This window comes from Epinephelus fuscoguttatus, linkage group LG20 (assembly GCF_011397635.1).
Source record: "Epinephelus fuscoguttatus linkage group LG20, E.fuscoguttatus.final_Chr_v1".
NCBI lineage: Eukaryota > Metazoa > Chordata > Actinopteri > Perciformes > Serranidae > Epinephelus > Epinephelus fuscoguttatus.
Genome location: NC_064771.1, coordinates 8,490,567 through 8,503,523, shown reverse-complemented (window position 1 = coordinate 8,503,523; position 12,957 = coordinate 8,490,567). Strand labels below are relative to the sequence as shown.

The 12,957-nt window shown below is 41.1% G+C and overlaps 1 protein-coding gene and 1 long non-coding RNA gene across 15 annotated transcripts in view; one reads left to right on the top strand and one right to left on the bottom strand.

Moving 5' to 3' along the window:
* Positions 1 to 12,957, bottom strand: part of LOC125881225 (sulfotransferase 2B1-like) — a 99,173-nt gene extending 86,216 nt beyond the window's left edge. For 5 of the 14 annotated variants that reach the window (XM_049564296.1, XM_049564301.1, XM_049564297.1 and 2 more), the window contains exons 1-5: positions 12,694 to 12,956; positions 9,959 to 10,170; positions 3,829 to 3,955; positions 3,494 to 3,588; positions 3,168 to 3,348 (exon numbers count right to left, since the gene is read on the bottom strand). In XM_049564296.1, coding sequence (XP_049420253.1) covers positions 3,168 to 3,348; positions 3,494 to 3,588; positions 3,829 to 3,955; positions 9,959 to 10,170; positions 12,694 to 12,832 — 754 coding nt within the window. In that variant the 5' untranslated portion in view covers positions 12,833 to 12,956. Of the gene's footprint in view, positions 1 to 3,167; positions 3,349 to 3,493; positions 3,589 to 3,828; positions 3,956 to 9,958; positions 10,171 to 12,693 lie in introns of all 14 variants that reach the window. The other 9 variants (XM_049564302.1, XM_049564300.1, XM_049564303.1 and 6 more) reach the window with 3 other exon arrangements.
* Positions 106 to 2,678, top strand: LOC125881227 (uncharacterized). The gene is made up of 2 exons (XR_007448219.1): positions 106 to 861; positions 1,028 to 2,678. It is a non-coding gene; the product is annotated as an uncharacterized LOC125881227 (long non-coding RNA).

The window sequence follows — 12,957 nt, the reverse complement described above, 5'->3', positions numbered from 1 at the left end:
ATTGACTTTACATTGGCACTGTTTTCATGCTGGCAGCACGTAATTTCAACCCATTACGTGCTGCCACCACGGAATGCGGTGTTAAGAGGTCGTGGTCATGTCACGTATTTCTGTGAGATCAGGTTGCTATTATCTCCCTATTACTCTAATCTTTCCTGCTTATCGCTCAAATGATTAATTTCTATATTAATATCGGTACTCATTTAAGATACCTTCATCAGTTACCGGAGGCCACTGTCTAACATCATCAATCCAGCTATTCATGATGCTGTCATTGTAGAGAGTCAGTTCACAATGACAGCATAATGAATTGATGACTGACACATGTCACTGCAGCAATGGCGCCGCCGCAAGATGGCGGCATACACAAATCGCTCGCCGGATTTGTCTATACTTGACATTATATGAGGTTCCAGTGAGTGGACTTTGAGTCATTTTAAGGTACATCGTGACACTGATAAAGACATGCCACATCACACACACATCACACTTCTGAGGAAGTGTCACTTGGTGGTGACACTTCTGAGGAAGACGGAAGTTTCCGCCGAAACATGTCAAGGTATGTAACATTCTAACATGTCTGATATAAAAGAACAACTAAAGTCATTATAAATAGAGAGATGTTGAGCTCTTCAAACAACTATCAGTAAGTGTGTGCTTGTAAATCATGTTAAAACTTGTCAAGAAGGGTAATGGCCCTCGTAGCTGTCTTTTTGTGCTTGACACTGTCCGCTCTTAGGTTCTTCAATGGGTCCGCAGCTCCTGGTCATCTTGGCATGAGTTGCATCTTGTCCCTGCTGGTGGCCCTCCATAAATGCTGACACCCAGGCCTCATTATCTACCTCAAAGTTTTCACTCAAGGTTAGTGCTCTTTTGCAGGCCTGCTCGATCCCTTGCCCTTTCCCACCCAACTTTGGTTACACATAGCACTTGACATCATCTCTAGACGTCCATCCTCACAAATACAGTTAAATCCACCATAGTGGACATGTTTTTCCATATTGGTAATTTTGTGGCTCTCCCTAAGCTCCCCACAGCCTTTGAAACAACCAGCCTCCGGGTTAATCATGTGGTTGGCCGCCATGGACTACCCACTGACCCACTGTCAAGCTTTAATATCTACTTTATCTTCTGGTTACCATCTACGGACCAACGGAGCGGGCCAACCAAGACCTGGGCGCAGCATCACTGCCAAAAATCCTTCCTTCTTCCTCCTTCCTCCAAAAATCCATTAAATCCCTGTTGCCATTGGAATGTGGTTTTGTTTCTGGCCACCTCTGTTCCTTCCTCATGGTGACGACTTCACTGTGCCCTTGCCCCAGGGTAAACTCCGCTGTTGCCATAGGATGGATGGATACATGGGTGGCCTTACTGCGCACAGCTGACAGCTGACAGCAACCAGCGCATTGCTGACCACCACTGAACTTGAGCCCACAATTACTAACCAGGTCAGAGTGTTTGGCTTTCCTCAAAAGATCTTCCCCTGACAACTGATTCTATGAAACTTATGCCCCATTACTTGGGCCCCTATGTTATGGACACCATCATGAATCCCACCGTCATCAGATCAAACAAACCTCCTTTCTTCTGCCTCGCTCCAACCCTTCCACACTTTGCCACTTGTCCAACATTATCACCCCACTGACAAAACCTCCAGGAGATCTTCCCCCATTTCCACCTTCCACTGACAAAGCCTCCAGGAGATCGTCCCCCATTTCCACCTCCCAAAGGACTGCAATAAAATCCCATCCATCCATCTTCGTAACCGCTTATCCTCTTGAGAGTCGCGGGGGGGCTGGAGCCTATCCTCGAGGTACACCCAGGACAGGTAACCAGACTATTGCAGGGCAAACACATTGAGACAGACAACCATTCACACTCACATTCACACCTATGGACAATTTAGAGTCACCAATTAACCTATCCCCAACCTGCATGTGCATGTCATGGACTGTGGGAGGAAGCCAGAGTACCCAGAGAAAACCCACACTGACACTGGGAAAACATGCAAACTCTGCACAGAAAGGCTGCCTCCTGGGATTGAACAAGGAACCCTCTTGGTGTGAGGCGACAGTGCTAACCACCACTCCACCATGCCACCCTGCAATAAAATCCCATTCTCATCAAATCTCACTGGAGATGAGGTTTAAAACTTTGGTGTTTTAAAGGGTTAGTTCAGATTCAGTCAAGTCACACAATAACACAAACACACTACTGATCAAGGCAGCAGTAGACCAGCAGTTCCTGTGTTCAGTGAGGTAAAACTGCTATTTTTGACAATGGAGTCTGGCTTTGAAGAGAGCATGGATTTACGTTGAGTACAGTTTTAAATACTAAGGTTTTAATAAAAATGCACGTGTTTGGAAAGAACTGAGCATATGACTGGATAAATCAGACATGGAGTTTGTAAATGGATGTTTTGGTGTCATTTTATTAAACAAAGTTTTCTTAACAAGTTCAACACAGCACAAGGTGAGTAATTAATACACAAATGATAATTTGAGGGTGATGTATTCCTTTAACTCTCCTCCTCTCCAGAACAAATGGACCTGGTGATTTAAATTGGTACAAACACTGAATAAAGCAAATTCACATAAAAAAAAAAATCAGTGTTATTCTGATGCTCTCATCATGAAGGGGCTGCTAACTATGGTGGCCAACACAAAAATGCAAACACCGTTTACAGTCATTAAAGAATAAGAGGGGAGACTGTAATGGTCTGTCAGTGAGAAAGATACTAAGATTTTGGTGCATCACAGTATAGTGAAAAGACATTTATTCGTTAGTTTTAATCCCATACAAATTTATACTGGACATCTTTCATTTTGTCTTTGTAAACAGCATCAAAGTACTCTGCTTCTGCCACTGTTAGTTGGTTTTTCCAGTCTCCAGCAATCCCTGAAGCGCAATATGCAAAACAAGGAATCAGATTACATCTGAAGGAAAGGTACATGAAACGGTTTCTCTTATAAATTATCGTTTTGCTCAATAGAAATACAGTATGGTATTTGAGTGTGCAGTAGTATTGTGTAGGTAGTCATTGCCTGTCAGTGTTTCTACATTCACACCAAAATTGTCATGAGCGCCAGTGGTCAAGCTCCATAGATCATATCCAATAACAGTGGAATTGAACATGTACTGTAAATGTATTATTTATTGGAACTCACCTTTCCTGAGAAATTCTGACTTTGTCTGGTCCATGATTTCACGTGGAACAACAGAGTAATTTGACATGTTGTTCTTCTTCATGTTCTTGAACAAACATCGGTCTGCTATCTTCTCTATCACCTCAGCGTCCAGAGATTTCTGCAAGAACTGAGCGATTCTGGCCACAGAGTCCTTCAGGTCCTGCCCCACAGAGAACACACATCATCTCATACTCCTGCAACAATTCTCACTGTATGGCTGTGTATTCTTGTGAGGGCAGTATTGTTAAGAAAATATTCAGAGGAGATTCTAGTGGGCTATTTTGTAGATTGTTACTAAATCTCACCATAATCATCTCTTCATAGGAGATGTACATGATGTGCTCTTTATCTTCAGCATTCAGCCAGCTCTTCACATGATCAAACCATGAGCCAAACATGACTAGAGGGGGGAAAGCCACAGGTATTCCATTATCATGAGCAAATTAGAACCTGAAAACTATGAAATGTGTTTTCTTTGCATTGACATTCATGGGTCTTTGACCATAACCCATAATAGACCAGGTTAAAGACCACAGCTGTTTCATAAAATACAGTTTAGTTGAGGGTTCCTGTCACTTACTGTAATGTCTATTGTATTATGAATAAATACTGTATGTTGTGGTGTAACAACGAGAACAACCTTTTCCATCGAGGAACTTATGGAGGAATTCATTCTGTGTGCCTGTGTTTGACAGGAAGGATGCCATCCCGTGATAGTGAAACAAAGATGTAAACACATCTTTGGGGTTCCTCATCACATAGATAACCTGCAGTGAAGATAGGACATCCATAAATCATTTATGGAGCTTTTAAAAACCCAAACCTTTTCAGTCTTAAAAATATTGTGTGTCAATTATGACATGACGTTGCAATCTGCTCTGCTTTACTTTGCCACACAGCATTAATGTGCCATTTCTTGTTAACATCTCTGTATGACTATACCATGTGCTCAAGAGAGAAAGAGCAGGCCTGTTTTTCTTATCATAGCATGACAACCACAGGTGAAACAAACAAAAATAAATAATGGCTAAGTTCTAATAAATAATGACCACTGTATGTGCTTTTTAAATCTTTCTATATAATGATGAAAACTCTGTCTGTGGGTGTGTCTGTGTGTGTCTGTGTGTGCGTGTCTGTGGGTGTGTGTCTGATCCACTTTTTTCTCCTCACTGACTTGGTCAATCCATGTGAAATTTGGCACAGCGGTAGACAGTCATGGGAGGATGCGAATGAAGCAATGTTATATCAATTGGCCAAAGGGGGGCGCTATAGCAACCGATTGAAATTGCAGACTTTGAATGGGCATATCTCATGCCCCGTATGTCGTAGAGACATGAAACTTTGCGCAGAGATGCCTCTCCTCATGAGGAACAAATTTGCCTCAAAAACCCATAACTTCCGGTTATATAGATTTTCCGCTATTTTGAATTTTTTGAAAAACACTTAAAATCTCTTCATAGGAAGTTTGACCGATCTGCATGAAACTCGGTGAACATAATTTAGGCACCAATATCTAAAGTTCCCTCTTGGCAAAAGTTGGAAAACTTACTAAAACTGAACTTCTATAGGCCCGTTTCCACCGCAGGAACTTCGGCGTAATTTTACAGGGCCGGGGCAGTTGGTGCGTGTCTCCACCGCAGGAACCACCCCCGAAGGACAGAGTTCTGGAACTTTTACAGGGCCTAAACAAGTCCCTGCCTCGGAGTAGGTACTCAGAATGGCCCTGAGAAACTCCTGGCTGGGGCTTGGGGATTACTTGGTGCTGACTGGATATACTCAAGGCGGGATGTGACGTTTTGTAAATAACAACATGTGGTTATTGTAGTTTAGCTAGGCTTACCGTTAGCTGTTAGCGGTGTCTGTAATAACTCAATAAATGGTCCGTGAAACAAAAAAAAAATTCCAGCGGATATCTTGGTTACAACATGATTGAGCTAGCAACGCAGCTTTGTGTTGCTATGTGTGGTATTTATTCAGTTTTGGGAAATCACGATGTCTAGAAAGCATCAGCTGACAGGCACAGCTAACAGCAGCAGCAAAGCTAACATCAGGACGTCATCTGTTAAAAGCCCCCCATTGTCGTAAACGACATGAAACTACTCCAGTTAGCTCACTCAAGTTGTAACTAAGACGTCCACTGGAAAAAATATTTTTTTCACGGACCGTGACCGGAGTTATTACAGACACCGCTAACGGCTAACGGCGTCCCTACACCCCTATGTCGCGCCGGTCAAAATGGTCACGCAATGATTACGTCACATCCAGAGCCCGGTAACTTTAGAGGAACCTTCCTCCTACTCCGCTCTCTCAGTGGAGACATGCGGGCCGAGCGAGAGGACGTTCCTGTAGTAGTTCCTGCCCCCCAAATAGTAACAGGAACTTCTTCAGTGGAAACGGGCCTTAACGGGCCTCATCACATAAAGGTGTTTATTACACGGCTTTATTAAATGCTGTATTCTGATTGGTCAGTTGCGGCGTTCAGCGGTCTGATATTACTGCGTACTGACCACTGCTAGTAGCAACGGTCATTACACAGTTGCTATGTAGCCCAGCGTTGCTAGGGACGCTACAAGGATTTTGAGAGAAGGAAAGAAAAAAATCAAGTGAAAAACAGCACAAGGAACTGACACCTGAAGAGCTTCAAGTGATAGAGGAGGAGAAAGATGAGATAAATACAAAAAAGACAACAAAATGGGCTACTGTACTATACTGTACTGTACTACTACTATACTGACGGACTTTCTCTGCCAAAAATAAAAGAACACGGATTTGAATACACACTTGGCAGTCATACTTAATGACATTTTACGCATGCCTTTTATGCCTTGGTTCAGTCCACTAAGCCTGGGTGAGTACAAAACTTTCACCAAAAGTTGACGGTCGGTTTTAATGCACTTCACGGAGGCAGACAACATTATTTATTTAACTGATAATTAGCCATGTAATAAGCGGGATAATATATAATGAGCCGGTGAATACTGGGAAAATAACTCCTGACGGGAATAGAACCCCAACGCGCAGTGGGAGTTATTTTTCCCGCTCAAACAAAATGGGGGCGCTAGAGAGCTAATTTCTTATCTAGGCCTAACCGCCATATCGATTTTTACTAAACTTGGTAGATATGTAGAACAGGACGCCTCAAGGTGACTGGAGAAATGTAACTCTAATTGGCAACTGGGTGGCGCTATAACAACAGAAAAATGCTAAAAAATGGCTAAAATGCGACCGATCACTGTGGCTCCCCCTGTGGACCAATGTTGGGGGTTTTTTCTAATTTTTGGTATGACTAAGTCATGGTATAGTATGCTGTTCATAATCACAGAAACTGTCAGTGTGTCACTCTGTTAGTCAGTCATTCTGTCTGTCCCACGTTTTTCTACTCACTGACGTGGTCAATCTATGTGAAACTGCACATAGGCATTGAGGATTGGCATAGGTAGAAGGTGACAAAGCTACCAGTGGGTATGGACTAGTTATAATATATCAACATAATAACTGCATACAGTATGGCAATGTTTCTTATATGCCCCTAGGGGTACTTTAGAGTACTGCAGGGGGTATGTTGGATTTTTTTTTATGTTAAAGGTAGGGTCTGGAGGATTTTCCAGTTGCTGTTTGTAAACACACATTCAAATTTGGCCCCTCCTATCAGGCTCAATTCTCCCGGGTGTACACAGCCCGGAGGTATGGCAGAAGGCTTCACAGAAGAGGTTCAGGCAAGGCTCGTGCTGGTGCACGCTCGGACACGCTCAGACACGCTTGGACACGTTTGGGCATGGCACCTGCGCTTTCTCATTGGCTGGGGAAATCTCCGCCCAGAAGCGGTCAGAGCTCACAAAAACATCAAAATACAGTTATACGGCAGGAGGTCTGCAAACAGAGTCACCACCACACATGAGTAGAAGCCCGTATCTGATGATTAAGCAGGATTTCATTTGTATATGTCTATATTTTGTTTTGTTTGAAAATCCTCCAGATCCTACCTTTAATATCATAAAAAAACAGTTGTGCATACTTCCTAAAATAATTATAGTATAATAAGTTTGATAAAAATGTTAATGTAGGTCAATAAGCCCCATTTTATATTATGTAAGTGTTAATTTCCATAAACTGTCAACAAATATTTTAAAGGTGGTACATTTAGGGATGCATCAATTCTGAAATATTTGGTTGAAGTTTAAAATAACAGCCGATTCTGATATTTTGTTTTGCTTTGTTTTTGTTGTTTATTTGTTTGTTGTTATTCTCTACCCCTTTTGTGTCAGGGAAACAATGAAATCATAACTATGAAAAAAAAAATCTTTAAAAATATTAAGTCCTTCATTACACTTGAATTAGCACAAAATCATACACATTCACAAAACAGCCTTTAAAATAACCTTCTTTTACATGAAAAATGTTTAAGAAGTCCTTCAAAAGTCTTTTTTACTATATATATTATTCCATAATTCCCTCTCTGATATCTATTTTATATTGCTGTGAGAACATCAACAAATTTCTCCTTCAAACAACTCTTATTTATTCAAGGTTCTCACCAAAAACGAAACTCTACATAATTATATATGAACACATCATGACAACATTATAATTTGCCTTTGCCCAATACTCCTTACTGAATAGAGCTTGATCGCATCATAATGAAACCCAGTGCAACCTCCGTCAGCAGTGAGTTCAAGTCAATGGCTGCTGACAGATAGTGGTAACTAGCTCTCCTCTTGCCGACGTCGTCAAGGATTTGGTGTTCACAATGTGGCATTATGGGGGACAAAACAGGGTGCATCCCCTGACGCGACAATAGTGAGTTTACTGTGTTCTTTTGTCCTGACAGTTACAGTGCACCATTAGTTTCAAGCCCTGTTTTTTAGTCTGCTCAAAATGTATGTAACGCAATGGAAAAACATCTGCAACTGCCATCAGTGAATGTCATCTTATTTCCCAATAGGCCAATAGTAGTCAACAAGATGAATATCGGCCAATACCGATGTGAGGCAGATAAACGGTACACCCCTTAACACATAATTGAAAAAAGTTTGAGAACTACAGCAGTATGGTACTCATTCTAGCCTTTATACTCTTCTTCGCTTGTTATTCTGCCTCTTCTCTTTATCTCACCATAGTCAAGCCCCCATAGCACAACCACACAGGTGTTTTTACTTGACTGGTTGGACTTCTCTTCACCTGTGGGCTTGCAAAGTTCAGGTTAAACTGATAGCTCAGTGACTGTTTCATTACCTTTAAAGGCCCTGCACATTCACTAACATTACAACAATTATTCTGATTAGACCTCTCAGTTTCGTGTTGGTTGGAGCAATGCTACGTTATCTATGTTATCTTACAAAAGTATATGTACCAGTCCGCCTTAACGGGTGCAACCAAACTAGTCGGAGAGGGAGGGAGTGATGTCAGCCAAGCCCAATAAGTGCACACCCACAAAGTGATGGTACAATGAAATTAATCTGCATGTCTTTGCAAAATATATGGTTCTAAAAGCTTGGTGTCACAGTGAGTAGAGCTAGTTGGTAAAGTGCCATAGCTGATGAGCTAAGTGCTAACACGCTAGCAGTCACATTAGCTTGCCGAGATTTTGTTCTCACAATTTTACACTATTAAATTCAAAGAATTACTTCAGGGCGAACATAAAAACATCAATACATTTACTACACCACAGATAAGACACAAAATGTTTGCTCTTGCTTTTGTTTGTTTATGCTAGCCTAACACCATCCTAAGATAGTATGTTGTGCATTATGCTATACATTAAGGTATTATAATGGATGGTGCATCAAAGCTAAGATAAAATAACTTTTTCTATATTAGATTCCCCTTATATGAGCAAGTGCTTGGAACATTATAGTAACCACTTCTGAACATCCCAAGCACCCACGTTTGTGTGACTGGATTCCATCTTTCCCAACATGTAAAATCCTCTGAACTCAAAGCTCCAAGGTGTCTCTTGAATCCAACTGTATCACAGGAATTAAAACTAATTTAATTCCTTAAGGGCCTTAATGATAAAAGCAGGGTTCCCACACATTTTCATGGATCAAATTTCAAAACTTTTCCATGACTTTTCAAGGACCCATGGTAATTTTTTTTCTTTCCTCATGCAAACATGATTTCAACTTGCTGGCATACATGAAGGGAGAGATGGAGTGCAGGAAGAAAAAGTTCGCTGCATAGATCAGCCTCTCATTGGGTGGAACGAGCCACCCGCTGAAGTCCCGCCCTACCACCTCCGGTTGCAGTTTTCAACACGTCCTTTACTAACTTTTGCGGTGTTTGATCTTGCAGGGATGTAGCCATTTTTCTGCCATGGTTCGCTTCCTGTAGGCGATATTTTTGTGGGTGTGTTACACGAAAACCTGTTTCCCCCCGGCAATATTTTTGCAAGCGCACCGTTGCTGTGACAACGCCCAGAACGATTGTGATTGGTTGAAAGAAATAGAAGCAGGCGGAGCGTTTTTTTCTCCAATCTTAAAATGAGAGTCGGCTCAGCCAGACCTTTCTTTTCTTGAGAAAGGTCTGGTGAGCGAGACTACACATCAATGCATGATAGAGCTACATTACATTGACAGCTATAGAAAATAAATTAGCTGTAATGTTACATATCATCAAAGATTATCCAAGAAAAATTACTGTAACAACTTCATTACACAAAACAAAATTCTTTTCCAGGGCAGGAAGATGTGAATGTGAAATTTCATAATGATTCCAGGTTTTCCTTGACTGTGAGGACCGTGTATAAGACACAAACTATATAATAGGTTCACCTTTGGCTTCACTTTGAAGAAAGATGGAGGCATCATGTTGTACAGGAAATGTGTTGTACACATTCGTGGAGACGGCCTCTCTTCAAGGTTAAGGTTGCAGGCCCGGGTCTCCTCCAGCCAGGGAACACGGTCCCAGTTAGGAAGAGTCTCAACAGAAGCTGGATCTCCTCCACTCATGATCAGAGGGACAATCTCCTGCATCCAAGTTGTACCTAAACAAAGAAAAGCAAGAAGAATTCTCAAATTTATAATTACACTAATGTCTTATGTGCATTGTTTCTATTTATCTTTTGATTTAGCTCTTATGCTGGCCCTCCAAAATGAGAGCTGTTAAGGTGTCATTTTACATTTATCACTGTGGAATACAATGACACTCATGAATCGTGCGCTTCATGACAAGTATACAACAAAAAGGAAACCACATGTTAAATCAAACAAGAAGGGTGTTTTTGGGAAACTTTTGTCTTTTTTTTTCTTGGGTTAACGTCCAGTTTAAAGTTTCATACAGTCCTTATTTTTCTTCCCCTTATGCTTGCCTGGTTAATCAAACATTAACTGTATATTTTATTGTTGTTATAAAGCACTCTCTAACTTTGGTTTGATACGTGCTATACCAATAAATTTTATTATTATTTTTGGTATTTTTAATGTAGTCATTTAATTTGAGCTTTGGGTCATTCAGGATCACATGATGAATTTTCAGTAAATTCTCAATGTACTGGACAATCTCAGCATTTGTCCCGGACATGGGTTAATGCTCTTCTTGAGGGGACAAAAAATAATAACAAATGTTGATGTTAAGTAACTCATTAGGGTTCTCTTTCTCTCCATTTCACAGCTAATACAGAGGAACCATTAACATACAGTAGTCATTCTTGAGTAACTTATCAATATCCAGTGGTGGAAAGATAAGTAGAAAGTAGCAAGTAGAAACCAATCTATGTAAGTGCTGTACCATTTTTTGATAACAAGCTGTGACATGTAATATATGAGTAATACATGGTTTACATGCATCATGAGTACCTCTATCTTTGATAATTACATAGAATTTGAGAAAAAAAAAAGAAAGAAGCAAAATTGCATCATTTACACGAAACGGAGCATTCTCTTCTAATTTCACTTGGGAGCTGTTCGTTACTTGTGAGGGGAGAGGGGTGGTGCAATAAGGCATGTCAAATAATTCTTTAAGCCGTGGGGAGTGACTTATGTTTTTTATTTTGGCCTGGGGGAGGGGCATTCATTTTTAAATGGTTGTATTTTGTATTTGCTTTACTGCAGATTTTTAAGAAATTGCTAAACAGCCCATGTTCCATTGTTGCCTCACAGAAGGTGACTCCCCCACCCCGGTTCGAATCCAGGGTAAGGGGTTTGAACCTCAGGGTGGGGGAGCCCTTCCTTGCGGAGTTTACATGTTCTCTCCATGTCACCGTGGGTTTTCTACGGGTTGTCCAGCTTCCTCCCACAGTCCAAAGACATGCAGGTTAATTGGTAACGCTAAATTGTCCATAGGTGTGAATGTGAGAGGGAATGGTTGTCTGTGTCTATGTGTCAGCCCCATAATAGTCTGGTGACCTGTCAATGGTGTACCCTGCCAGGATAAGTGGCTGTGGGAAATGAATTAATGAATGCTTAAAATTACGCCATTTATCATAGCCAGAAGCTGTAAAAACAGAAATTGTCATTGAATTTTCAAATTTTCTACTGTCTTTGGACACATCATGTGTGATGAAAGCTTCTGTCAGAAGCAAAACATAACCAAATCTGAGCTTCAAATCTTGATGTTTCATCAGATTCACTTATTCTATGTCTCCTTTAAAACAAACTGTTCACACTGACTAACCAGCATGCACGGCAGGAGTGAAAATCATCTTCAACTTCCAACTTTCAAACATCAAGGTTAAGTTTTAAAAATCTGATAACTAATTCATGGTCGAGGGAGGGTCATACATTTTCCGCTAATCTTTCAGGGAGGCTCAAGGGAAAATATTTGTAGCTTCAGAAGCCACCCCCTCCCCTGATAAGTAGAGAACAGTCCCTTAAGGATGTGAATGCTTTCCCCACTACTGTCTGACAGAGTCGTTTTTCCTTAACTGTTCTTGGCTCCAACATGTTTTTATTACCTTCAGTGGAGATAGCAGAAGCATCATGAGGCTACCATCCAACTACATGTCAGTACAATTGGATGGTGCAAAGTGCAAAGGGTTACAATACTTATGTAATTATACAGGTAACATACAACATACAGGGCTGTGGTTGTGTGTTGAGTAGCTGGCAGCTCTCTCTTTACTGGTCAGACCAGAGTCAGCACTAACCTGTCAGATACTTTTAAACATACAGCCATGGTGTAACTGCAATTTTATGACCTAGGTCAAATTATTTTGCAGTGAATACATTACACCTCACAATTCAGATATACTAAAACAAAAAGCAAATTCGCCAGGTGTGACATAAAACGAGTCAAATGCAGCACTAAAAAAACTTTGTCTTTGGGGCAAATACAGGGAGAGGAAAATAGGTGTGAACAGTTCAGATCAAAATGACCGTCATGGCTGTGCTAGTGAACTTCTACTGAACGCCTTTTTTTCTGTATGACATAAACATTAGGAATTCCCCTTTAAAGTCTTTGTTTAAAACTTGGTCTGTTAATTAGGCTAATTGCAAGATTCTTTAAACAATTATTGGGGATTTTACATCATGACTGTGCCTAAATTCAACATGTAACAGGGCAGACTCACCAGACTTGGGATATGTTGCAATGATGATATCATCCAGGCGGAAGGTAAACTCTTCGTAGTATTTCAGGCTCTGTGGACTGTGCACAGCTGAGGGCACCAGGACCCCTCTGTACTGCGTATACAGCTCTGCCTCAGTCATAGTTAAAGGCACACAGAAGACCGGCGGCTGTGCTCCCTGTGTCTGTCTGTCTCTCTTCCCCTTGCTTGCCACACAGAAACAGATTTTGCAATAGAAAGGAATGGGATGAGCAAGGACACGGGAAT